Raw genomic sequence first — 26,703 nt, forward strand, 5'->3', positions numbered from 1 at the left:
AATGTACCCGCTAGTTGGCTCTTTGATAGGCGCAAGGTGAACAAGCCAGTATGGCGGAGGAGGAAAGTGATTTGGAAACAGACAGACTAGAATTGAAACTGGAGACTTTGTACATATACTCTAACGACAACTGTTCAGTACAAAGCAAAGAATATTGCTTCGAGTTTTGTAAGGTAAGCTAAACCAAGGCAATTTCTGGTTTTATCTGGGAGAGAGGCAAGGACTAGTGTGCTTCCGCCAAGCTAACGTTAGCTAGCTAGTTAGCCAGTTGCTCATCAGTACAAAGCAAGGTAAAGTAGCCCAGCTAACTAACGTCAGTAGCTAAAGTAATTATCTAACTTAATAGCTAAAATATACATATACTAGCTAGCATTAATAACAAATTCAGTCAACCCACGCCGGCCTAGAGTTAGTATTTTATTTAGCTAACTTAACTAGCTAACTTTAGCTTGCTAACGTTCCTATTTCAATGTGAAGTTGCAAGCTACTATAGTTAACTAGAATTACTAGCTAGCATGCAAATGCAAAACTGTTTGCCTATTAGTGTGAAGTAACCTTAGTCCACCGATTGTGTCTACTAGATAACAAACTGGAATAAATTATAACAGGCTCTAAACGTTTTTCCTCGCTAGCATGCTAAACCAGTGTTTACATTTAGCCAGTTGGCTAATGATAGGCTAGCTAGTGAAGCTGTCGCATTGAATATAATAACGTATACTTGTTTGCAAAGAGAGCTAACTAGTTAGCAAGTTGTGTTTGGCACTCAGGAGGACCGGTTGAAATCTGCAACTATCTAATTAGCGACAAGCAATGAACCCCAATTCCAGTTAGCTACCATATAACGTTCCACGACACTTCACCGAAGCGTTCCTGTGACATTTGGCTTCAAATTCAGATAGCTAGCCAGCAGCCACACAGGTCTGCGCCGATCTCTACAATGCCGCACCGGGAAAAAGGTTGATCATATCAGTATTCAGGAACCACATCAAAAATAATCTGGACAGGAATTTCTCCCTGTCTAGCTGGTGGAGGAGCATACAGAGAGATGGCAGGTGCCGCTGCCCCAGCTGAAGGTGCTGCGGACAGCTCTTACCTGCTTCACCAGAGCCACTGCTGCCTACCCCGATGACTGTCAGCATGTCAGTTACGCTCTCAGCAGTCTGGCCTTGTAAGCACTTATTTATATGGTTCTTACACTTTCATGCAGACTCAAACTGTGCTGTGTTGACTTGGATATGTATTTTCTACATTGTACAATCCTTCATGACTCGTCTCTAAAATCGAGCTGAACTGGCCCAATGCATATGTCACGTTTTCAGGAGCTTCTTTGAGCTGATGCTGTTCTTCGGTAAAGAGGAGTGCCAGGAGGCCCCCTTGAAGGACATACTAGCCTCTTTTCAGGTGAGGCCAACCGTGATGTAGCATATTTGTTCATACAGAGTGAAACCATGCTGATCATGTGGTGTGTTAACATCTCCTCCTCTGTAGGCCTGCCACCGCCGCCTGCTGAGACACAGGAACGTCTACCTGCTACAAGTGAGGCAGGTGATCAAAGATGGCGGCCCCTGGGAGAGACCCACTCTGCAGGCCATCCTGAAAGACACAGTCCTCACACAGACAGAAGGTACCTTCACTACTTTTTTTTAGCTTGTTAGTTCTCTATGCATTTCTTATTCTCTCTCGTCTCCTCACTCTCTGCTCTCACTTTCCCTCGCTCTCCCCGGTACAGTGGAGAAGTATCTGAGCTCGGAGAAGCCAGTGTTCTTTGAGCTGCGTGTGCGATACCTGCAGGCCTGTGAGCGCGTGCAGGAGGCCATGGCCCTGGCTAAGAGTTGTCTGGAGCACCCAGAAGTGGGGAGGCACCTGTTCTTCCACCAGGCCTACCTCACCTGCCTGTACAAGGCCTCGCTGCATGAACACCTGCTCAAGGAGGTACAGTCACTACCTAGAACTACCTTTCACTCGGTATCTTCAGACAGACTCTAATCAGAGTGGACTGAAAGACAATAAACATAATCGGAGAGGATTCATGGTTGTGTTTCCTCCCTCAGGTGGCTGAGATAGATGGCAGAGACGCAGTAGAGATAATCTGTAACGCAGAGAGCCAGGAGAAAGAAGAGCTGCTGCTCTCTCTTTGCAAAGCCTTCCTCAGTCAACAGCTCAACAACGGAGACATGTACTACATCTGGTCAGTAACACTGTGATATATATGTACTACATCTGGTCAGTAACACTGTGATATATATGTACTACATCTGGTCATTAACACTTTGATATATATATGTACTACATCTGGTCATTAACACCATGTACTACATCTGGTCATTAACACCATGTACTACATCTGGTCATTAACACCATGTACTACATCTGGTCATTAACACCATGTACTACATCTGGTCATTAACACCATGTACTACATCTGGTCATTAACACCATGTACTACATCTGGTCATTAACACTGTGATATATATATATATATATATATATATATACATACATACATACATACATACATACTGCTCAAAAAAATAAAGGGAACACTTAAACAACACAATGTAACTCCAAGTCAATCACACTTCTGTGGAATCAAAACTGTCTACTTAGGAAGCAACACTGATTGACAATAAATTTCACATGCTGTTGTGCAAATGGAATAGACAACAGGTGGAAATTATAGGCAATTAGCAAGACACCCCCAATAAAGGAGTGGTTCTGCAGGTGATAACCACAGACCACTTCTCAGTTCCTATGCTTCCTGGCTGATTTTTTTGGTCACTTTTGAATGCTGGCGGTGCTTTCACTCTAGTGGTAGCATGAGACGGAGTCTACAACCCACACAAGTGGCTCAGGTAGTGCAGCTCATCCAGGATGGCACATCAATGCGAGCTGTGGCAAGAAGGTTTGCTGTGTCTGTCAGCGTAGTGTCCAGAGCATGGAGGCGCTACCAGGAGACAGGCCAGTACATCAGGAGATGTGGAGGAGGCCGTAGGAGGGCAACAACCCAGCAGCAGGACCGCTACCTCCGCCTTTGTGACAAAATGACCTCCAGCAGGCCACAAATGTGCGTGTCTGCTCAAACGGGCAGAAACAGACTCCATGAGGGTGGTATGAGGGCCCGACGTCCCCAGGTGGGGGTTGTGCTAACAGCCCAACACCGTGCAGGACGTTTGGCATTTGCCAGAGAACACCAAGATTGGCAAATTCGCCGCTGGCGCCCTGTGCTCTTCACAGATGAAAGCAGGTTCACACTGAGCACACGTGACAGTCTGGAGACGCTGTGGAGAACGTTCTGCTGCCTGCAACATCCTCCAGCATGACCGATTTGGCGGTGGGTCAGTCATGGTGTGGGGTGGCATTTCTTTGGGGGGCCGCACAGCCCTCGATGTGCTCGCCAGAGGTAGCCTGACTGCCATTAGATACCGAGATGAGATCCTAAGACCCCTTGTGAGACCATATGCTGGTGCGGTTGGCCCTGGGTTCCTCCTAATGCAAGACAATGCTAGACCTCATGTGGCTGGAGTGTGTCAGCAGTTCCTGCAAGAGGAAGGCATTGATGCTATGGACTGGCCCGCCCGTTCCCCAGACCTGAATCCAATTGAGCACATCTGGGACATCATGTCTCGCTCCATCCACCAACGCCAAGTTGCACCACAGACTGTCCAGGAGTTGGCGGATGCTTTAGTCCAGGTCTGGGAGGAGATCCCTCAGGAGACCATCCGCCACCTCATCAGGAGCATGCCCAGGCGTTGTAGGGTCATACAGGCACGTGGAGGCCACACACACTGCTGAGCCTCATTTTGACTTGTTTTAAGGACATTACATCAACGTTGGATCAGCCTGTAGTGTGGTTTTCCACTTTAATTTAGAGTGTGACTCCAAATCCAGACCTCCATGGGTTGATAAATTTGATTTCCATTGATAATTTGTGTGATTTTGTTGTCTGGTCATTAACACTGTGATATAAATACTACATGAAAGACATCTGGTCATTAACACTGATATACAGTGGGGAGAACAAGTATTTGATACACTGCCAATTTTGCAGGTTTTCCTATTTACAAAGCATGTAGAGGTCTGTATTTTTTATCATAGGTACACTTCAACTGTGAGAGACGGAATCTAAAACAAACATCCAGAAAATCACGTATGATTTTTAAGTAGTTATTTTGCATTTTATTGCATGACATAAGTATTTGATACATCAAAAAAGCAGAACTTAATATTTGGTACAGAAACCTTTGTTTGCAATTACAGAGGTCATACGTTTCCTGTAGTTCTTGACCAGGTTTGCACACACTGCAGCAGGGATTTTGGCCCACTCCTCCATACAGACCTTCTCCAGATCCTTCAGGTTTCGGGGCTGTCGCTGGGCAATGCAGACTTTCAGCTCCCTCCATAGATGTTCTATTGGGTTCAGGTCCGTAGACTGGCTAGGCCACTCTAGGACTTTGAGATGCTTCTTACGGAGCCACTCCTTAGTTGCCCTGGCTGTGTGTTTTGGGTCGTTGTCATGCTGGAAGACCCAGCCACGACCCATCTTCAATGCTCTTACTGGGGGAAGGAGGTTGTTGGCTCGCGATACATGGCCCGATCCATCCTCCCCTCAATACGGTGCAGTCGTCCTGTCCCCTTTGCAGAAAAGCATCCCCAAAGAATGATGATTCCACCTCCATGCTTCACTGTTGGGATGGTGTTCTTGGGGTTGTACTCATCCGTCTTCTTCCTCCAAACACGACGAGTTGAGTTTTTACCAAAAAGTTATATTTTGGTTTCATCTGACCATATGACATTCTCCCAATCTTCTTCTGGATCACCCAAATGCTCTCTAGCAAACTTCAGACGGGCCTGGACATGTACTGGCTTAAGCAGGGGGATACGTCTGGCACTGCAGGATTTGAGTCCCTGGTGGCGTAGTGTGTTACTGATTGTAGGCTTTGTTACTTTGGTCCCAGCTCTCTGCAGGTCATTCACTAGGTTCCCCCGTGTGGTTCTGGGATTTTTGCTCACCGTTCTTGTGATCATTTTGACCCCACGAGGTGAGATCTTGCGTGGAGCCCCAGATCTAGGGAGATTATCAGTGGTCTTGTATGTCTTCCATTTCCTAATAATTGCTCCCACTGTTGATTTCTTCAAACCAAGCTGCTTACCTATTGCAGATTCAGTCTTCCCAGCCTGGTGCAGCTCTACAATTTTGTTTCTGGTGTCCTTTGACAGCTCTTTGGTCTTGACCATAGTGGAGTTTGGAGTGTGACTGTTTGAGGTTGTGGACAGGTGTCTTTTATACTGATAACAAGTTCAAACAGGTGCCATTAATACAGGTAACGAGTGGAGGACAGAGGAGCCTCTTAAAGAAGTTGTTACAGGTCTGTGAGAGCCAGAAATCTTGCTTGTTTGTAGGGGACCAAATACTTACTTTTCACCATAATTTGCAAATTCATTATTTTTTTTCTCATTTCGTCTGTCATAGTTGAAGTGTACCTATGATGAAAATTACAGGCCTCTCTCCTTTTTAAGTGGGAGAACTTGCACAATTGGTGGCTGACTAAATACTTTTTTGCCCCACTGTATGTTACATCTGGTCATTAACACTGTGATATATATATATATATATACTACATGTGCTAAATCTGGTCAGAGCTCACCACTTTAAACAGGGATCCATGATGACACAGTATTGTAACATAATATAATGTTGCGTTGATACAGGGATCTGGTGTTCCTGTGGAGCAGACTGCACCTCAGGGCCCATCCCACTAAGCAGGGCTTCCTGTCTGAGTGTCACCAGCTGATGCTCTCCGCCATCAACGCCAGAGCCATCTTCCCCTTCATCAAAGTCATCACAGCAGAGGTGGGTGTATAGCCAACCACCATCAAGTTTACCTTGATTTAGAAACTTTGTTCTGTCATTTACACAATTCAATGTAACACATTGTTCTCATTTCTTTGCCAGATGGGTAGTGAGGGAGTGCCGCTATGTGTGGAGCTGTGTACTGCAGCATTGCAGACAGACCACCAGTCTGACCCTGTGACTCGCAGCCTGTTGTGTAAGACCATCGCCTTCCTGCTCCCCCGCGACCTGGAGGTGTGCCGCCTCTGTGCCCTGCTGGTGTTCTGTCTGGAGCGCAGTGTGGAGGCCTACAAGACCGTGTATCTGCTCTACACACATCCAGACGAGGAGCCACACCCCCTCCACACTCCTGTCAAAACCAACATACGCTTCTATATCTTACAGGTCAGAGGCACACCGGGTAGCTCGGAAATATGATGCCAAAGAATTTTGCTCAATTGCTAAATACGGCATCTAGAAAATACAGTAGATTATTGAAACATATACTCTGTCATAAAAAATACTTTTCTCTCTTGTCGAAATGACATAACGATAGACTGTTGTCCTGTATTTTGACTTGGCTTTGAATTTCCTCATTGAGGATGCATCTATTAATAATGTTATGTCTTTAACTGAAACTGTGCCTATCCCTGGTCCAGGTGCTGAAGGAAGGGCTGTTCTTCGACCCAGAGTTCTGGAACCTCCTGACCCTGAGAACCCACTGTTTGGAGCTTATGACTGACAAAGCCATGAGGGAGGCTCTCAATGAGGTGAAGGAGGAAGAGGATTTGGAGCAGGTAGAGGAGGAGTGGATACCAAGTTACTGGATGGAGGAGGAGACATGCAGGATACACACAGACACCTCCCACCTCCAACCACACACTAACACAGCACTGGAGAACTCTGAGACTGCAGGGCAGGAGCATGAGGAGGGAGAGTATGGGGATCCTCCTGAGTCACAGACAGATGACTTCCTAGTGAGGAGGAAGAGAAGGTGTAGGTCTGATGTTGACTATGCTGATGACCCAGACATTAAGTACTCCCTCAGACACAATCCCAGTTCTGGAAGCTCCACCAAGCTACCGGCCAATCGGCAGAGGGAATACCTGGCCAGACACGTGAAGAACAAGATCATGAAGCGACGCGGCAGGAAACCAAGATGGCTGCTCCTGGAGATGACCAGACAGACAGAGAATGTGTCCCCGGGGAGAAAAAGGGCGAGAGGGAAGGGAAGGGAGGGTAAAAGAGAGAAATGGGAAAGAGGAGAATGTAAGAGTGAGAGATGGGAGAGGGGAAAGGGGAGAAGAAAGCGAGGCGAAGGGGACGAGGGTAAAAAAGCGAGGAGGCAGGGAAGGGAAGGTAAGAGACCTTACCCCAGGACTATACGTGGCATGGAGCTGTCCTTCCCTGAAAATGAAGTGCCTGTGGACCAGGAGGTGGTACAGAATTGTGTAGAACCCAGTACTAGTGTTGCACTGCAGCACAGTGACGCAGAGAACTATGTCAACATGGGACTGCCTAATGGCCTACATGGTGAGAGACCGTTTGAGTATGAACCAGAGACAGAAATAGAGCTTTCAGAAGTAGAGCCTTCAGACATAAATCCTTTAGACTTAAAACCTTCAGTAGTAGAGCTTTCTGTTGTAGAGCCTTCTGTTGCTGAGCCTTCAGAAGTGAAGGTTTTCGAAGGTCCCAGTGAGCAGACCGACCCAGAGCTGGACGGCCCAGCCTTGGACATGGAGGAGTGTCCACTAACACTGTTCCACATCTATGCCAAATCCTCTAAAGGGACAGATGCTAAGGAATTACAACCTTTGACGGAAGGTAGTGATGTCACAGCGTTGGAGGCGGGACCGGACTCAAACACTCAGGTTAGTGTTATCTGAGGCAATGTTGTTTTGAGAAATTAATAATTGATGATAATCTACTGCAACTGTCCTATGAATATCACCTGTTAACAGCTTGTTTCTCCAACTCCAGGGTGAAGACACAAAGCCAGGCAAGGCTCCTGTCCGCTCCAAACACCTGCGCTTCCACTGCAACCACTGCCAAAAGCTCTTCAAGGGAGGCAACGTGGTGAGACACACCCTGGCCCACCTGAAGCTGAGGAAGACCAGGCTCAGCTGCGTCTTCTGTGGCAAACACTTCCAACGGTACAACCGTGCCAAGGAACACGTTCTAGAGCACGTAGAGGAACTGAGAACCACCACGCTCAATAGTAAGATCAAACCTGCTGTCAATGGAGATGCAAAACTGTCGGAGAACGTTAATCAAGCTTCGGAGAACGAGACTAAGCCCACTGAGAATGTGACAGAGCCCCCTGCTCCGATGGATCAGCCTCCCAAACCCAAACGTGTTAAAGCCAAGCCAGTGGTCAGCAAGCAGAGTAGAATCATTCAGAACCTGAGAAACCTGATCAGAAAGACCCAGAAGTGGAAAACGAACACGGACAACCAGGTGTCAGTGGAAGTGAAGGATGAACAGGTGACTGTGAAGGATAAGGTGGTGATTGTGAAAGAGGTGGTGCCTGGGGAGGAGACTGAGGGAGGAGAGAAGAATGAGTGTGAAGGAGAAGAGGAGGAGGGGAAGCAGAAGCAGTACCACCTGTGTCCTGCGGAGGGCTGTGACAGCATCTTTATGAAGATAGGCCCATCGCTGCTGAGACACGCAGTCAAGTACCACATGGAGGACGCAGCTGTCCTGGAGAAGACCTTCCAGTGGGGGAAGGGGAAGTGCCAGATCTGCCAGAGGTAAGAAGGGTCTTTCCCCACAGATTATTTTCCAGGTCAGGTGCGAAGGCACTCTGAACAACATGTAGGCCCCACCTAGACCAAAATTGTTAATTGGAACCAATAATAACTCTAAGGTGGGCTGCAACTGATCTCGGTGGGGGCGGGGGTTCTTACCATACAATGGTGTAATTTTGTCTCCATATTTTTTGTTGTGCCCCAGGCACCTGCTGGTGTTCGAGCACTACAGAGACCACATGAAGCTCCATGATGCTCCTCTGAAACAGGCGTGCCTCCACATGAGCTGTGGCCAGTGCTTCAAGACCTCCCAGGAGCTCAAAGACCACATGGACACCCACCGGCCACTCCGCGCCCCCTGTGGGTACTCCGGCTGTAGGGAAATCTTCTTTACCCTCCCCTCTCTCCACGGCCACGAGTGGAGACACTACACCCAGCCCCAGTCTAAAGATGAGCTGGAGCATGGCGCTACCAAAGAGCTGAGCCCTAAGGGCGAGGCCTCCTGGAAACAGAGGGTGAAGAGCCATAATGTGACAGTGCACGGGTGGAAGGAAACGCCTATTCCCAAATCCAGGCGCTCTGATCCTCACATGAAGTGCATTTACTGTAACAGGTAAAAGAGTGAGACTCTCTACACTACTGTCAAATGATTTTTATCACAGCAACATTTCAACCATGAGGTCTTCATCATGCTAGGCCTGAGACACGACTTGCAGAAGCTAGTGAGAACACCCCATTTTTACTGCTCTCCAGTATTAGGCTTCATCTGTGTCCTGGGAACTAGCCCATAGATGGTTTAGCCGGTAAATTAAATAACCCCCTATGGTCGATGTCCGTGCCCCTGCGGAAATCTAATTAGCATAATATCAAAATCCCCAGATTTCTGCGTCTCAAGCCACCGCAACCTCCTATATAACACTTCTGCATCTGTGGAGGAAGGTGATAGGGCTAGTGCTGTGTTTGTCAGACCATGAGACAACCCGAAAATAGGTCTTCTCACAAAATTATCTGTAGCGTCTGAACGGTTTGGCCTACAAACTATAATGACCCCTCTATGATGAGACTCTCACTAAGGTGTTTTGCTTTACGACCCCCACAAGCGTCTTGGGACTCGTCTGAAGTCGGTACAGCCATTCTGCCAACTTCTGTCTGTAGCGTCCGAACAGTTTGGGCTACACACTAATACGACCCCTCTGTGTAAAGGTGAGACTTTCACGAACACGTACAGTACCAGTCAAAAGTTTGGACACACCAGTTTTTCTTAATTGTTTACTATTTTCTACATTGTAGAATAATAGTGAAGACATCGAAACTATGAAATAACACATGGAATCATGTAGTAACCAAAAAAAGTAGCCACCCTTTGCCTTGATGACAGCTTTGCACACTCTTGGCATTCTCTTAACCAGCTTCATGAGGTAGTCACCTGGAATGCATTTCAATTAACAGATGTGCCTTGTTAAAAGTTCATTTGTGGAATTTCTTTCCTCAATGCGTTTGAGCCAATCAGTTGTCTTGTGACAAGGAATGGGTGGTATACAGAAGATAGCCAGCCCTATTTCGTAAAAGATCAAGTCCATATTATGGCAAGAACAGCTAAAATAAGCAAAGCAAAACGACAATTCATGAAACTGGCTCTCGTGAGGACCACCGCAGGAAAGGAATACCCAGAGTTACCTCTGCTACAGAGGAGAAGACCTATTTTCACTCTTTTACCTGAGATTGCAGTCCAAATAAATGCTTGGCAGAGTTCAAGTAACAGATCTCGACATCAACTGTTTAGAGGCGACTGTACGAATTAGGCCTTCATGGTTGAATTGCTGCAAAGAAACCGCAACAATAAGAAGAGACTTGCTTGCGCCAAGAAACACAAGCAGTGGAAATCTGTCCTTTGGTCTGGAGTCCAAATTAGAGATTTTTAGTTCCAACCTCCATGTCTTTGAGACACAGTGTAGGTGAACGGATGATCTCCGCATGTGTGGTTCCCACTGTGAAGCATGGAGGAGGTGGTGTGGGGGTATTTAACCAGGCAAGTCCGTTAAGAACAAATTCTTATTTACAATGACTGCCAAACCCTAAACAGGACAATGCTGGGCCAATTGTGCGGCGCCGTATGGGACTCCCAATGACAGCCGGATGTGATAGAGCCCGGGATCGAACCAGGGTCTGTAGTGACACCTCTAGCACTGAGATGCAGTGCCTTAGACCGCTGCGCCACTCGGGAGCTTCAAGGAGAGTGATGGAGTGCTGCATCAGATGACCTGGGCTCCTCAATCACCTGACCTCAACCCAATTGAGATGAGTTGGACTGCAGAGTGAAGGAAAAGCAGCCAACAAGTGATCAGCATTCGTGGGAACTCCTTCAAGAATGTTGGCTAAGCATTCCTCATGAAGCTGGTTGAGAGCATGCCAAGAGTGTGCAAAGGGTGGCTACTTTGAAGAATAACAAAATATTTGATTCCATATGTGTTATTTCATAGTTTTAATGTCTTCACTATTAATCTACAATGTAGAAAACAGTCAAAATAAATAGAACCTTGAATGAGTAGGTGTGTCCAAACTTTTGACTGGTACTGTACATGTCGGTTGTTTTGATCTCGGACACCCACAGGCCTCACAAGACTCATCTGAAGGTCCCCCGATACCAGTCAAATTTGTTTAGATTTTTTTTGTTTGGGGTGGGGGGGAACGACTGTTGTTCCATGTAGTGCATCTGTTATTCAATGCGTTTGTATGGGATAATAGCAGTATAACCAAAAACATTTGCATAAAATAATGAAAAAACATTGTTGTGGGGATACTTCAAGGAGTCTTACAATTCTAAATCAGATAGCAAAATTATCCTTGGTTTGACCTACTTTAAACAATTACATATAGCCAAGTAGTACCCACCCCACCCCCTGCTCAGTTTAGACAGAGCTTAGAGTCTTATGGGTTAAGGCCTGGTGAAAATGTTGTTGCTTATGTCCATATCTTTTTTTGTTCCAGGTACCTGTGGAACTACCAGCACTTCCTAGACCACATGAAGATCCATGATGATCCTCTAAAACAGGTGTGTCTCCATCAGAACTGTGGCCGACGCTTTTCCAGAACCCACCTGCTCTGGGAGCACATGGAGACCCACCGGCCTCTCCAGGCCCTCTGTGGGTACTCCGGCTGTAGGCTGATCTTCTCACGCCTCCCCTCTCTCCATGACCACGAGTGGAGGCACTACACTCAGGGCCAGCCTAAAGATGAGCCGACAGAGGAGCAGAGCGCTACCAAAGAGGGGCAGACTCTGGAATCAAACCTCAACAGTAAAAACAATGACGGCCCTGTGGCGACTCCAGGCACTGGTGCTGTCACCAGACCTCCCAGTGACTGCACACACAAACTAATCAACGGCCATGATGGAGAGGACAAGAAAGACCAAGCTCCTGAGACATATGTCCCTGCCACCACTACCACCTTCCCCACACAACCCTATCCCAGTCTCGTCCAAAACCTCACTGAGTCAACGACCATGAGGGATGTGGACAATATCGTCACTTTGGCTCAGGTGATGCCTTGCGGAGGGGAACCAGTTATTGCGGAACATAAGACCTTCAAACCAGAGGATCCTTCCTACTTACCCCTGGCCAAAGCCCCCCTAATCCGCCCGCCCCCCTCTACATACCTGACCGAGGCAGCCCTCAGCATGCGGAAGCGCAGGAAACCCAACGAGGTCACTTCCTGTGGGGCTGGCAAGAATAATAAGGCTACAGTAAAGAGGCACGTGGTGGGGAGGAAGAATGCGTTGCAGAAGGAGGTGGCGGCTGAGAAGGAGGTAGAGGATGATGGCCCCCCTCAAAGACAGCGCTGCTCCAAGTGTTTCTCCTCTTTCCCTAGTCCAGAGGAACTGAAGAGACACCTCTCCCAAAACACCTGCTCCTCCCTCTTCAACTTTGACTCTGATGATGACAGTAAGTAGCACACATCTTATTCACAGAATTTGTGGAGAAATAAAAATATTTATATATTTTTTTGTTGGTATGTTAAAGCTTTACTCAGAAATGAAGGGAATTAGGTGGAGGGAAATGAAGGGAATTAGGTGGAGGGAAATGAAGGGAATTAGGTGGAGGGAAATGAAGGGAATTAGGTGGAGGGAAATGAAGGGAATTAGGTGGAGGGAAATGAAGGGAATTAGGTGGAGGGAAATGAAGGGAATTAGGTGGAGGGAAATGAAGGGAATTAGGTGGAGGGAAATGAAGGGAATTAGGTGGAGGGAAATGAAGGGAATTAGGTGGGGAGACAGGCAAGTGGAGAAAGTGTGAAGGGTGGATGCAGGGATTGAACCCTGGTCTCTGGTGTGAGCTTGAACATGTGTTGCATGTGCCAGGGAGTGTTACCACTGCATCACGGTTTTGCACATGAAATCTAAATTCTTACAACAGAATATTGAAAGGGAGAGTTTTGAAAAGGCATCAACTTGGTTAACAAACATTTCCGCTTATTTGTAGCAGCTGCTTATATAAATATAATTTGCATAGTGATGCGACACATTTAGTTTGTAAAGCAACTATTTGTTTATGCAAATATTTATTTAAATATTTTCCTTTCCAGGTTAGTGGTAAAGAGGAATGGGAGTGAAATGATGTTCAGAAAAATGTTTTGTTGGTGTTCGAGCACTACAGAGACCACACGACACTCCAGGATGCTCCTCTCAGAAAACAGGTGGAGACTTGTCTATCTGTACTCTCTGAACTGGGCCTAACACAGGCACTGTTAGCACCCAGTCGGCTCTGAGAGCTGTAGGGCCAGTGTCATGGCACACTATAATACTGGTCACTAAAAATACAACACAACTCTGGAGTAGGTGTTATTACCACAATACACTGTACATAGGTCTAGACCGAACAGTATTGCATTTCAGTCATTGACACGACTTTGTTTCAACAAGTCTTATTTGCTTTAAAATCATAGTATGAAGAATCACTCTAGGTTACTAATAGTGTTTCAAAAGTACTTCTAATTATGTTCTGTTTGGCATACATTTTTGTTCAGTATTTTAACAGACTTTTTCTAATGACAAAAGAGATGGTTTCACAATGTATTAGAAATTGGTAATCTATGCATTTGATGACAAATATTTTGTAAAAGAGCATCAAAATGAATTTGAGAATAAAAATCACTGAAGAACCCATAATGTGATAAACGATGTGCACTTACCTGCATTCGTCGTTTATTTATATGTACGAATGTTGATATATTTATTAGGTTTGTACTTAATGTAAATATCCTTCTCAATTCAACTCTATTTTTCTTAAAGAAAAATGTATGACTTGTTTTCAATAAACAATTTACAGTATGAACCAAAGAAGTGGTTAACTGCTGGTTATTTACTAACAAGTTAATACTATCTGGGTCAATAAGGGAGAGAATAACAAACAGTGAACTATAAGAAATTACTTATTTCAGATTACAAATTGCATAATTTATCTTAAAATGATTGCTTTAGTTTTTGGTCATAGTTCGATCCAGGCAAAAGCCATGACAGTGTTGATCTCTACAGGTTTGCATCATATTTTTTTTCTGACAAGTGTAAAGACCAATGAGTTGAGTTTAGGGAAGTGGAGTAGTGAGAGTATACTGAGCTCTCCTTTTAGGGATTGCTCCAGAGGTCAAGCTCATTGCAGATACATGAAACGCCACTAAAGCAGTGTCCATTACTGCTCCTGTAATCAAGGTCTTGTTAAGAAGCTCCAACAGATATGGCAGGGCTAGAACAAAAGCTAGCAGTATGGAGTACTAGTAGCTGTGCCACAACAGGCCCTGTGGTTAGGAGTAGTTGGAATAGGAGAGCTAGCTATAGATGTGGCCAGGGTCAGAAATTCTCTCAGGGTTAGAAACCAATTGGCTAGAGAACTGGGTGCTATCATACCCTAACTACAGGCTTCATGATCAGAGCATACAGTAATACATGCATCAAACAAACTAACACATTCCAGTCATTGTAACATGTATTTCAGTGAGTGAATGAGACACTAAAAGTACTAACGCCTAGTAATAATTATAAACAGTATCTAGGGTTGGCTTTGACCAGTTGAGTTATTCCTCTCACTAAACTAAAGACTGTTTCACTAGAGGTACAGCAAGTCTCTCACAGACAGAAACCCAACAAACAAAGCCAAACATGGGAGATGGAGCAAATGTTTACGCTACATCAGCATTTGACATACAAATAGTACAGTACTCTCTACAGGTCTGTGAATAGTACAGACAGTACATGTTCAAGTGATATCATGTTCTCCAGATTTTGCTCACACAGGAAGCCCTCCTCCCATTGCATCATTGTGCAGCTGACCAGAGATAAAAACAAGTGCATTGTGTGAAGCAAGGGAGACATACCACTCTGTTGTTGTACCGTGGGAGAGTTCTCGAAACAGATGGGCTTGAAGAGACACTGCTGCTACACAGTACCGAGCTCTTTCTAGAGAGCAGTGTACTGACAGTGATCTGGTACCTGGCTACACAGAAATCAGCTACATCTGGTGTGCATAAAACCATTTGGGACAAAAGTTTTACTAAACACATCTTTTTATAGATATGGTCCATTTTTTTCTCTTGTTAGAAAAAGTACAATTGTGTCCAGTAAGTGTTCAATTGGATCATAGACACACATTGAATTATTCAAGCCTTCCTATCAGCTACAGTATCAAGAAATATATTTATCATCAATACTAACATTTATTTATAATAAATAGGTGCATGCTAAAATGCAACATTAGCACTTTCAAATGGGTGACCCATTAAGATGAAGTAAAACCAGGATAAAGGTATGCAGTGCATTAGGATTCAGACTCACTTTTTCTGTATTTTGTTATGTTTCAGCCTTATTCTAAACCCTCATCAATCTACACATAATACCACATAATGACAAAGCGAAAACAGGTTCTTAGACATTTTTGCAAATGTATTAAAATTAAAAACAGGAATACCTTCTTTACATAAGTATTTAGACCCTTTGCTATGAGACTCGAAATTGAGCTCAGGTGCATCCTGTATCCATTGATCATTCTTATGATGTTTCTACAGCTTGATTGAAGCCCACCAGTGGTAAATTAATTTGATTGGACATGATTTGACATGGCATGTCAGAGTAAAAACCAAGCCACGAGGTCAAAGAATTAAAATCAAATCAAATTTTATTGGTCACATACACATCTAGTGAAATGCTTATGCTTATGCTTCTAGATCCGACAGTGCAGCAGTATCTAACAGGTAATATCTAACAATTCCACAACAAAACCTAATATCTAACAATTCCACAACAAAACCTAATACACACAGTCTAGTAAAGGAATAGGATAAGAATATATAAATATACAATTATATGAGTGAACAGTAACAGAGCGTCTAAGACGCAATAGATAGTACAGTATATACATATGAGATGTAATGCGAGATATGTAAACATTCTTAAAGTGGCTTCATTAAAGTGACAAGTGTTCCATTTATTAAAGTGGCCAATGATATTAGGTCTGTAGGTAGGCAGCCGTCTCTCTGTGCTAGTGATGGCTGTTTAACATTCTGAAGGCCTTGAGATAGATGTTTTTCAATCTCTTTGTCTCAGCTTTGATGCACCTGTACTGACCTCACCTTCTGAATGGAAACAGGTTGAACAGGCAGTTGCTTGGGTGGTAATTGTCCTTGATGAACTTTTTTGCCTTCCTGTGACATCGGGTGTTGTAGGTGTCCTAGAGGGCAGGTAGTCTGCCCCTGGTGATGCATTGTGCAGACCGCACCAACCTCTGGAGAGCCCTGCGGTTGTGGGCGGAGCAGTTGCCGTACCAGTCGGTGATACAGCCCAACAGGATCCTCTCGATTGCGCATCTGGAAAAGTTTGTGAGGGTTTTCAGTGACAAGCCAAATTGTTTTTGCCTCCTGAGGTTGAAGAGGCTCTGTTGCGCCTTCTTCACCACACTGTCTGTGTGTGTGGACCATTTTAGTTTGTTGTTGATATGTTCACAGAGGAACTTAAAACTTTCCACCTTCTCCACTGTTGTCCCGTCAATGTGGATAAGGGGCTGTTGCCTGAAGTCCACGATCATCTATTTTGTTTTGCTGACATTGAGTGAGAGGTTATTTTCCTGACACCACACTCGGAGGGCACTCACCTCCTCCCTGTAGGCTGTCTCATCGTTGTTGGTAATCAATCCTACCACTGTTGTGTCGTCTGCAAACTTGATGATTGAGTTGGAGGCGTGCATGGCCCTGCAGTCGTGGGTGAACAAGGATTACAGGAGGGGGCTGAAAACACACCCTTGTGGGGCTCCAGTGTTGAGGATCAGCGGAGTGGAGATGTTGTTTCCTACCTTCACCACCTGGTTTGCCCATGCTCTGAGGAAGCGGTTAGGGATGCTGTCTGGGCCGGCAGCCTTGCGAGGGTTAATACGTTTAAATGTTTTACTCACGTCGGCCACGAAGAAGGAGTGCCCACAGTCTTTGGTAGAAGTTCGCGTCGGTGGCACTGTATTGACCTCAAAGCGGGCAAAAAAGTTGTTTAATTTGTCTGAAAGCAAGACGTTGATGTCTGCGACGGGGCTGTTTTTCTTTTTGTAATCCGTGATTGTCTGTAGACCCTGCCACATACGTCTCATGTTTGAGTCATGGAATTGCGACTCCACTTTGTCTCTATACTGACACTTTGCTTGTTTGATTGCCTTACGGAGGGAATAACTACACTGTTTGTATTCAACCATATTTCCAGTTGACTTGCCATGATTAAATGCAGTGTTCAGTTTGTGTGAATGCTGCCATCAATCCACGGTTTCTGGTTAGGGAAGGTTTTAATGGTCACAGTGGGTACAACATCTCCTATACTCCTTATAAACTCACTCACCGAGTCAGCGTATACGTCAATGTTGTTATCTGGGGCTACCTGGAACATATCCCAGTCCATGTGATCGAGGCAATCATGAAGCATGGAATCCAATTGGTCAGACCAGCGTTGGATAGACCTAAGCACGGGCGCTTCCTATTTAAGTTTCATGGTCACGGTCAGATTTGCCAAAAGGAAGGCGGTGGAGGGCCTTGTATTCATTGCGGAAATTAGAGTAGCAATGGTCAAGCGTGTTACTCGCTCATGTACTGCAGTCGATATGCTGATAGAATTTAGGTAGCCTTGTTCTCAAATTAGCTTTGTTAAAATCCCCATCTACAATAAATGCAGCCTCAGGATATGTGGTTTCCAGTTTGCTAAAGTCCAGTGAAGTTCCTTGATGGCTGTCTTGGTATCCACTTGCGGGGGGATATACACGACTGTGACAATAACGGAGGAGAGTTCTCTTGGGAGATAATACGGTCGGCATTTGATTGTGAGGAATTCTAGGTCAGGTGAACAAAAAGACTTGAATTCCTGTGTGTTGTTACAATTACACCATGAGTCGGTAATCATTAAACATACACCCCCTCCCTTCTTCTTACCGGAGAGATGTTTATTCCTGTCGGTGCGATGCACTAAAAATTCTGTTGGCTGTACTGACTCCCACAGCATGTCCCAAGCTAGCCATGTTTCTGTAAAACAGAGTATGTTACAATCCCGGATATCTCTTTGGAAAGCAACTCTTGCCCTAATTTTGTTGACTTTGTTAACTAGGGATCGGACATTAGCGAGTAATATACTCGGAAGCTGTGGGTGGTGTGCATGCATCCGAAGCCTCACTAGAAGACCTCTCCGGCACCTTCTCCTCCGGTGGCGCTGACAGAGCTCCAGAGTTCCTCTGTGGAGATGGGAGAAACTTCCAGAAGGTAAACCATATCTGCAGTACTCCACCAATCAAGCCTTTTAGGTAGAGTGGCCAGGCGGAAGCCACTCCTCAGTTAAAGGCACATGACAGCCCGCTTGGAGTTTACCAAAAGGCACCTAAAGGACTCTCAGACCATGAGAAACAAGATTCTCTGGTCTGATGAAACCAAGATTGAACTCTTTGGCCCGAATGCCAAGCGTCACGTCTGGAGGAAACCTGGAATCCTCTCTACGGTGAAGCATGGTGGTGGCAGCATCATGCTGTAGGGATGTTTTTCAGTGGCAGGGACTGGGGGACTAGTCAGGATCAAGGCAACGCACAGAGAGATTCTTGATGAAAACCTGCGCCAGAGTGCTCAGGACCTCAGACTGGGGCGAAGGTTTACCATCCAACAGGACAACAACCCACAAGCACACAGCCAAGACAACACAGGAGTGGCTTTGGGAAAAGTCTCTGAATGTCCTTGAGTGGCTCAGCCAGAGCCTGGACTTGAACCGATCGAACATCTCTGGTGTCATGACTTTCCTTCCTGGTTGAGGATCATAGAGACTCCCCCCCTCTCACCCACCAGATAAGAAGGGGGGAAGTGGGCCAGTCTTATGACTTTAACAACCAGTCGTAAACTCTCTCTGGACCTGCAGTACTGAACAACAGAATCTGATGTGTGTAGAAGGATTTGGCATTGGAACATTAGTTTTCAAATACAAACGTCTGGAATGGTTGGTTGAGATCCAAACAATACATCCTGTCAAAAGTTTGTTTTCTGATATCATTAAGGACGGTAACTAACTGTAACTCTGAAAATATACGTCCCAGTTATCAGATTTACATTTAAATGTTGTAAAACTTATATGAATAAATATGAAACTATTTGTGAGAAGATTAAATGTGATTTTAGCTAAGATATTTGTACAGATATACAGTGCCTTGCGAAAGTATTCGGCCCCCTTGAACTTTGCGACCTTTTGCCACATTTCAGGCTTCAAACATAAAGATATAAAACTGTATTTTTTTGTGAAGAATCAACAACAAGTGGGACACAATCATGAAGTGGAACGACATTTATTGGATATTTAAAAAAATTTAACAAATCAAAAACTGAAAAATTGGGCGTGCAAAATTATTCAGCCCCTTTACTTTCAGTGCAGCAAACTCTCTCCAGAAGTTCAGTGAGGATCTCTGAATGATCCAATGTTGACCTAAATGACTAATGATGATAAATACAATCCACCTGTGTGTAATCAAGTCTCCGTATAAATGCACCTGCACTGTGATAGTCTCAGAGGTCCGTTAAAAGCGCAGAGAGCATCATGAAGAACAAGGAACACACCAGGCAGGTCCGAGATACTGTTGTGAAGAAGTTTAAAGCCGGATTTGGATACATAAAGATTTCCCAAGCTTTAAACATCCCAAGGAGCACTGTGCAAGCGATAATATTATTGAGTATCAGACCACTGCAAATCTACCAAGACCTGGCCGTCCCTCTAAACTTTCAGCTCATACAAGGAGAAGACTGATCAGAGATGCAGCCAAGAGGCCCATGATCACTCTGGATGAACTGCAGAGATCTACAGCTGAGGTGGGAGACTCTGTCCATAGGACAACAATCAGTCGTATATTGCACAAATCTGGCCTTTATGGAAGAGTGGCAAGAAGAAAGCCATTTCTTAAAGATATCCATAAAAAGTGTTGTTTAAAGTTTGCCACAAGCCACCTGGGAGACACACCAAACATGTGGAAGAAAGTGCTCTGGTCAGATGAAACCAAAATGGAACTTTTTGGCAACAATGCAAAACGTTATGTTTGGCGTAAAAGCAACACAGCTGAACACACCATCCCCACTGTCAAACATGGTGGTGGCAGCATCATGGTTTGGGCCTGCTTTTCTTCAGCAGGGACAGGGAAGATGGTTAAAATTGATGGGAAGATGGATGGAGCCAAATACAGGACCATTCAGGAAGAAAACCTGCAAAAGACCTGAGACTGGGACGGAGATTTGTCTTCCAACAAGACAATGATCCAAAACATAAAGCAAAATCTACAATGGAATGGTTCAAAAATAAACATATCCAGTGTTAGAATGGCCAAGTCAAAGTCCAGACCTGAATCCAATCGAGAATCTGTGGAAAGAACTGAAAACTGCTGTTCACAAATGCTCTCCATCCAACCTCACTGAGCTCGAGCTGTTTTGCAAGGAGGAATGGGAAAAAATGTCAGTCTCTCGATGTGCAAAACTGATAGAGACATACCCCAAGCGACTTACAGCTGTAATCGCAGCAAAAGGTGGCGCTACAAAGTATTAACTTAAGGGGGCTGAATAATTTTGCACGCCCAATTTTTCAGTTTTTGATTTGTTAAAAAAGTTTGAAATATCCAATAAATGTCGTTCCATTTCATGATTGTGTCCCACTTGTTGTTGATTCTTCACAAAAAAATACAGTTTTATATCTTTATGTTTAAAGCCTGAAATGTGGCAAAAGGTCGCAAAGTTCAAGGGGGCCGAATACTTTCGCAAGGCACTGTATCAGTGACCACGCGGGTATAGACATTTTGGCAACGTGATGGGAACCGCCCTCCAAGGCGAGTGCTTATAAGGACTCGCCGAGGAATTACCATACCAGACCAGAAAGTGTAGAGCGGTGGCTACATGTTAAAATGGTTTAAAACTACAAGACTGGTATACTTGCAGCGCGAGCTGAATACTCTGAAATGGTTTAAAACTAACAGACCAGAAAACGGTAATACTCAAACTGTCGAGTGAAGAAGATAAAGACTGCATCGGATCATTCAGTCTGCAGCTGTTTAAGTACTTTAGTCTAGTAAACTCAACCAAGACCACCGCTTGAGTACCTCTGATGTATTCAGTCTAACGAACACTCGGAGACAAAATAGCCTACTACAACTGAGGACATTGTGACCTCTGGTGAACAACCAGAGACTTAAATCAAACTACTCGCCAAAGACGGACGAGTGGTTTCAACGGAGAGATGACAAAGAAATACCCGTGTAAATATATGTGTTGCATTTCTTTTCGAATGAGCAGTCGTTCATGTGCAAAGTATTCATTTTTCATGAGCATAGCTTCCACATGTATGTACCAGCCCACTCTCTTTGTCTCTCCCGCTCTTTCTCTCCCCACCCCTTTCATTGTGTAACAAGCCATCATATCGGGTTAGTCCACTAGGGATTTTTCATTGCATTATGTTAGTAATCAATTCAACCTATGCTGTGTGTTTATGTATTTCTGTGTGATTATTTAGTTAGTAAATAAATAATTAAGCCAATTTGTGCATCGCTGAATCACCATTTAGACTAGGGTTCGTGCACATTTATGAAGTCAACAACTTTCAGAATGAGACTGATATGAGGTAATAATGATTAATGGATGACTGGTATAAAAACGATATATTCTTGAGTTAATTCAGGAAACGGTAACTCATTAAACAAACTTTTTCCGTGGTGTCCCAAGTACTAATGAGTTAATTGTTACATGATAAATTTAATCACATAATAATTAAACATAGTTAATTGATTTGATAAAATAGCCGTCATCACATTTAATGGTAGTCACGTCACAACATTGGAGAGACTTGTTAATAGCTGTGCAGTGACATTCCCCATCCACCCTAACAGAGTTTGAGAGGATCTGGAGAGAAGAATGGGAGAAACTCCCAAGCTTGTAGAGTTATACCAAGGAATACTCAAGGCTGTATTCGCTGCCAAAGGTGCGTCAACAAAGTACTGAGTAAAGGGTCTGAATACTTATGTAAATGTGATATTCTTATAACTTTGTAAAACCTGTTTTAGCTTTGTCAGTATGGGGTATTATGTGTTCATTATGAGGCACAAAATGTTTATAAATTAATTTTAGAGTAAGGCTGTAACGTAACAAAATGTGGAAAAAGTCAAGGGGTCTGAATACTTTCAGAATGCACTGTAGGTTCACATAGTGTAGAAGTGCAGAGGGGGAGAAACAGGAAGAAAGGATTAGGGCTAGACACACAGACCTCTTTACTGAGGATAGGCTGCAGGCTTAACTTTGTGTTTTTCTGTGTTTCTGTGTGTTTCTATGGCTTGTTGCTATGCCTTAGTGAAAGCTGTTGGTGCTCCAGTTTTAGGACAGGTACAGTAGGTGACTTTGATCTTCCCAGGAGAGGACACTCTGAAGGCTGGACCACTTGGAAGACTCCCCATGTGCTCCAGGATCCATTTCAACAGCTGAAGGAGAGACGGGGCAAGGCTGGGTTAGGACAGGAGATAAGAGACTGTCCAGTTAAAGGTGAAAGGTCAGTGTTGAGGTGCCTTCTCATCCGTGTCTCCGAAGTCTGCCTTGTACCACTTGAGACTGTCTGAGACTAACCTCTCACTTCCCAGAATCTAACACATAGACGTCATCGATCTCCAGGAAGGCTTCGGCCGCCATGCACAGCTGACTATCGATGTCCTGATTTGTCATAGAGGACACCATGTGGCTTTACTCACACAACTCCATTCTCAGAAAATACTGACCCTGGTCTTTAAAACAAATTAATCTGTGCCACTACATTTACAGTATTTGCAGTGTAAAACCCCCGTGTGTTACCTGTGGAGTCTATGTTTTGATGGGTGGACAGTCTTTAGCTTCACAATCCAGAGCCAGATGGATTATAGGCTCAGTGTCTGGGAGAGCCACCTAGTGGACAAGCAGAGAACAACCACAATCACCAACGCAACTAATGCCACAGATTGTTCCTAGAAAAACACATTTCACCAGTAAATCAGAGAAATAAATGTAGCCAGAGGAATGATAATGAGTTGAGCAGTTTATTCTGTCCAGATGAGTAGTGTACCTGTAAGCGAGGGTCAGTCTTAGAGAAGGGCCTGAGAAGCCGTGCGACGCCATTTCTGTTCCCCCTCAAAACTCCGTTCTCTATGTCCTGCAGCGTGAACACCTCTCCCCCCGATCAGGCAGCTCACGTAGATAAAGAACTGCAAACAACACACAGGAACAAATAAATGTCATTGCTGAACAGAGTATTATTTGTTGTCTTTCACACAATCCTAGATGGTTCTCTTACCCTGGATCTCTGCCACGTGTTGGTTGGGGCTCCCAGCCGGAGGATGACCAGAGCATTGTAGGTGTTGATGAAGAAGGCTAGTTTCTCCTCTCTGGTCAGAGATAGCAGCTCTACTCTCTGTAGCTGAACAGCCAGATCACAGTAGCACTCAAACACTGTCATCTCATAATAAATGTGTTGTACTGGAGGGTTCAGTTTGTTCAGTGTGCCTCTTAACTTTCCGTCAGCAGAGAGACACTTTGAAAACTTCAGGAACTTATCCCTCAGAATGGCAGACAACTCAGCAGTTGAGAGAGAGAAAGAAGAGACATATCTATATTGAATAAAAATAGAAATGCATCATGCAACAACTTCAAAGATTTTGTTGAGTTACAGTTCATATAAGGAAATCAGTCAATTTACATATTCATTAGGCCCTAATCTATGGATTTCACATGACTGGGAATACAGATATACACATGTTGGTCACAGATATGGGCGTGGATCAGAAGTCCAGTCAGTATCTGGTGTGACCACCATTTGCCTCATGTGACCACCATTTGCCTCATAGAGTTGATCAGGCTGTTGATTGTGGCCTGTTGAATATTGTCCCACTCAATTTCAATGGCTGTGCAAAGTTCCTGGATGTTGGCGGGAACTGGTACACGCTGTTGTACGCGTCAATCCAGAGCATCCCAAACCTGCTCAATGGGTGACATGCCTGGTGAGTATGCAGGCCATGAAAGAACTGGGACATTTTCAGCTTCCAGGAATTGTGTACAGAGCCTTGCGACATGGGGCCGTGCATTATCATGCTGAAATATGAGGTGCCGGCTGTCACGACTTCCTCCGAAGTCGGCTCCTCTCCTTGTTCGGGCGGCGTTCGGCGATCGACGTCACCGCTTTCTAGCCATCGGCGCTCCATTTTTCATATATCCATTTGTTTTGTCTTGTTCCATACACACCTGGTTTTCATTTCCCCAATCATTCTACTTGTATTTAACCCTCTGTTTCCCATCATGTTTTGTGTGTAATTGTTTCATGTTATGTGGTGTTAATTTACACTCTTTACTTTTTTGTTCCCTTTTTTGGGCGCGTTTGATTTATGTAGTGCTCTCGTTTTTGGAACTATAATAAAAGTGTGCCTGTTCATTGTACTCTGCTCTCCTGCACCTGACTTCGCCTATAATACACCATTGACACCGGCGGCAGATGAATGGCACGACAATGAGCCTCCAGAATCTCGTCAAGGTATCTCTGTGCATTCAAATTGCCATCAATAAAATACCGTAACCCCACCCCCACCATGGGGCACTCTGTTCACAAAGTTGACAAACCGCTCTCCCACAGGACGCCTGCACGTGGTCTGCGGTTGTGAGGCAGTTGGACGTACTTCCAAATTCTCTGAAATTACGTTGGAAGCGGCTTGTGGTAGAGAAATGAACATTCAATTCTCTGGCAACAGTTCTGCATTCGGCATGCCAATTGCACACTCCATCAACACTTGAGACATCTGTGGCATTGTTTTGTGTGACAAAACGGCATATTTTAGAATAGCCTTTTATTGTCCCCAGCTCAAGGTGCAAATGTGTGATGATCATACTGTTTTATCAGCTTCTTGATATGCCAGACCTGTCAGGTGGATGAATTATCTTTGCAAAGGATACATGTTCACTAACAGGGATGTAAACGATTTGTGCACAACATTTGACAGAAATAAGCTTTTTGTGTGTATGGAATTGTATTTCTATCATTAATCATAAAAAAAAGATAATGAGCACATGTCCTAACTAGGAAAGACAGTTTGTTCCAGAAGTTATTTTCTAATGCAAGACAAGAAGAGGCATGCAGAAATGCCAGACTCATTCAATGCCAGAGACACACACACTTGTGTGTATAACTAGAAAAAGAGAAGCTCCAAGTGAAAGGGCCTAAACAACCTAAGAGCAAGCACAAGTGGCAGTGCCAAGGAAAATCTCCCTAGTAGGAAGAAACCTTGAGGACAACCAGACTCTCAAGAGGGAGTCCTACCTACCCTGTGAAGGGGAGCATGCAACAGTCTGTCCTGCATTCAGGGCTGAGTGAGGGTCATGTTCCATCAGCCTGTCCAGCCTGTCACTCATTCCAAACCCCTGCCTTGGCCATGCTTGTCCAGTAACACCTGCCCAGTCTCACACACCTTAGTTCTCTCTGTCAAGTCTGAGTCTGAGAATTTGAACCATGGAGTAAGAATTATAGAATATAATTAGAATCTGTGTGGAGAATCTAGGAATTTCTGTTTACTCATTTTCTTTCCATGACTGCAGCAGGACTTACCCATGCCCCTATCTTCCTGCAGCCAGCCAACCAGCTGTGCTCCTGTGAAGCTGTTTCTGCAAATGCTCAGTCCCCTCCACTGACATCCAAACACATCGCTCCGCTTGAGCTCTTCTATCACGTCCGCTAACGCATCCCTCTCACACTTAAACTCTGAGGAGAATGCACAAAAGGCTTCCACTGGGGGATACAGTTAAAAAGAGTCAATCATCTCCTGTTTGAATGGATGCTACTCACCAGACACCGATACTACAGGAATGTGTAAGGGCAAATGGTTGGAGAAATGGACAAATGTTTCATTCATATTTCTCTACAGTGCAGCTATGAAATATAATATGTATTTCTTACTCTCTAGTCGATATGAATGTATTTTATGGACATGAATGGTTACACGTGAGCCTATAACTCACATACACATATTGGAGCCGGGCAGAGAGGCCAGGTGCTGGCTGGTCTGGGGCTATCAGGTAACACTGGTCCACGGTCTGCATGGGCTGTGGTGACAAGAGATGGGCACACACACCCACACACACAGCTGCTGGGGATGCTGAAACAAAACCAGCCTGTCTCTCATGTAGCAAACTCCAACATTCCAGCCAGCCACTTCTTCCCCAGGTCTTATGACACTGATATTACAGCTGGTATTCCAACAGCAGCAAGTCCAGATAGGTCTGTTCCATGATTAAAACTAGAGGGAGACTAGATTAGTCTACGAGGGTCTGATCTGAATGACGACCAGAGAAGAAGAGGTATCTTTTAGAGCAGGGTTTCCAAAACTCGGTCCTCGGTTTTCAATGACAACACCTTTGTGACGTCCGTCTTCCGTTTACACAGGTGTTAGGAGACGCAGATAGCTAATTAGCACAGGTAGTCCACTCTGTCTTCCATCTGTTTTCTGTAAACAAGTGCTGTAACATGGAAATATGGGAGAGTGGAAACCCTAACCCTATAAAAGTGTGTATCAATTTATCCTTTTGTTTAAAAAAAAAGATTTCTCACTGATATGA

At 44.6% G+C, this 26,703-nt stretch overlaps 1 protein-coding gene and 1 pseudogene across 2 annotated transcripts; one reads left to right on the top strand and one right to left on the bottom strand.

Annotated features, from left to right (window-relative positions):
- Positions 1 to 12: 12 nt before the first annotated feature.
- LOC139380738 (zinc finger protein 654-like) lies at positions 13 to 13,912 on the top strand. 2 transcript variants are annotated; one of them, XM_071123720.1, is made up of 13 exons: positions 13 to 173; positions 1,023 to 1,168; positions 1,320 to 1,401; positions 1,489 to 1,624; positions 1,730 to 1,932; positions 2,052 to 2,188; positions 5,710 to 5,851; positions 5,954 to 6,235; positions 6,490 to 7,701; positions 7,811 to 8,580; positions 8,783 to 9,190; positions 11,566 to 12,518; positions 13,159 to 13,912. In XM_071123720.1, the coding sequence occupies exons 1-13, from the start codon at positions 51 to 53 to the stop codon at positions 13,161 to 13,163; spliced, it is 4,599 nt and encodes a 1,532-aa protein (XP_070979821.1). In that variant the 5' UTR covers positions 13 to 50; the 3' UTR covers positions 13,164 to 13,912. The 2 variants fall into 2 exon arrangements, with proteins under 2 accessions (XP_070979821.1, XP_070979820.1); XM_071123719.1 differs by lacking the exon at positions 13,159 to 13,912 and having other exon boundaries at positions 11,566 to 12,526.
- An 8,519-nt stretch (positions 13,913 to 22,431) lies between these two features.
- Positions 22,432 to 26,187, bottom strand: LOC139380111 (uncharacterized; annotated as a pseudogene).
- Positions 26,188 to 26,703: the final 516 nt, after the last annotated feature.

This window comes from Oncorhynchus clarkii, chromosome 22 (genome assembly GCF_045791955.1).
Source record: "Oncorhynchus clarkii lewisi isolate Uvic-CL-2024 chromosome 22, UVic_Ocla_1.0, whole genome shotgun sequence".
In the NCBI taxonomy this organism is placed as follows: domain Eukaryota; kingdom Metazoa; phylum Chordata; class Actinopteri; order Salmoniformes; family Salmonidae; genus Oncorhynchus; species Oncorhynchus clarkii.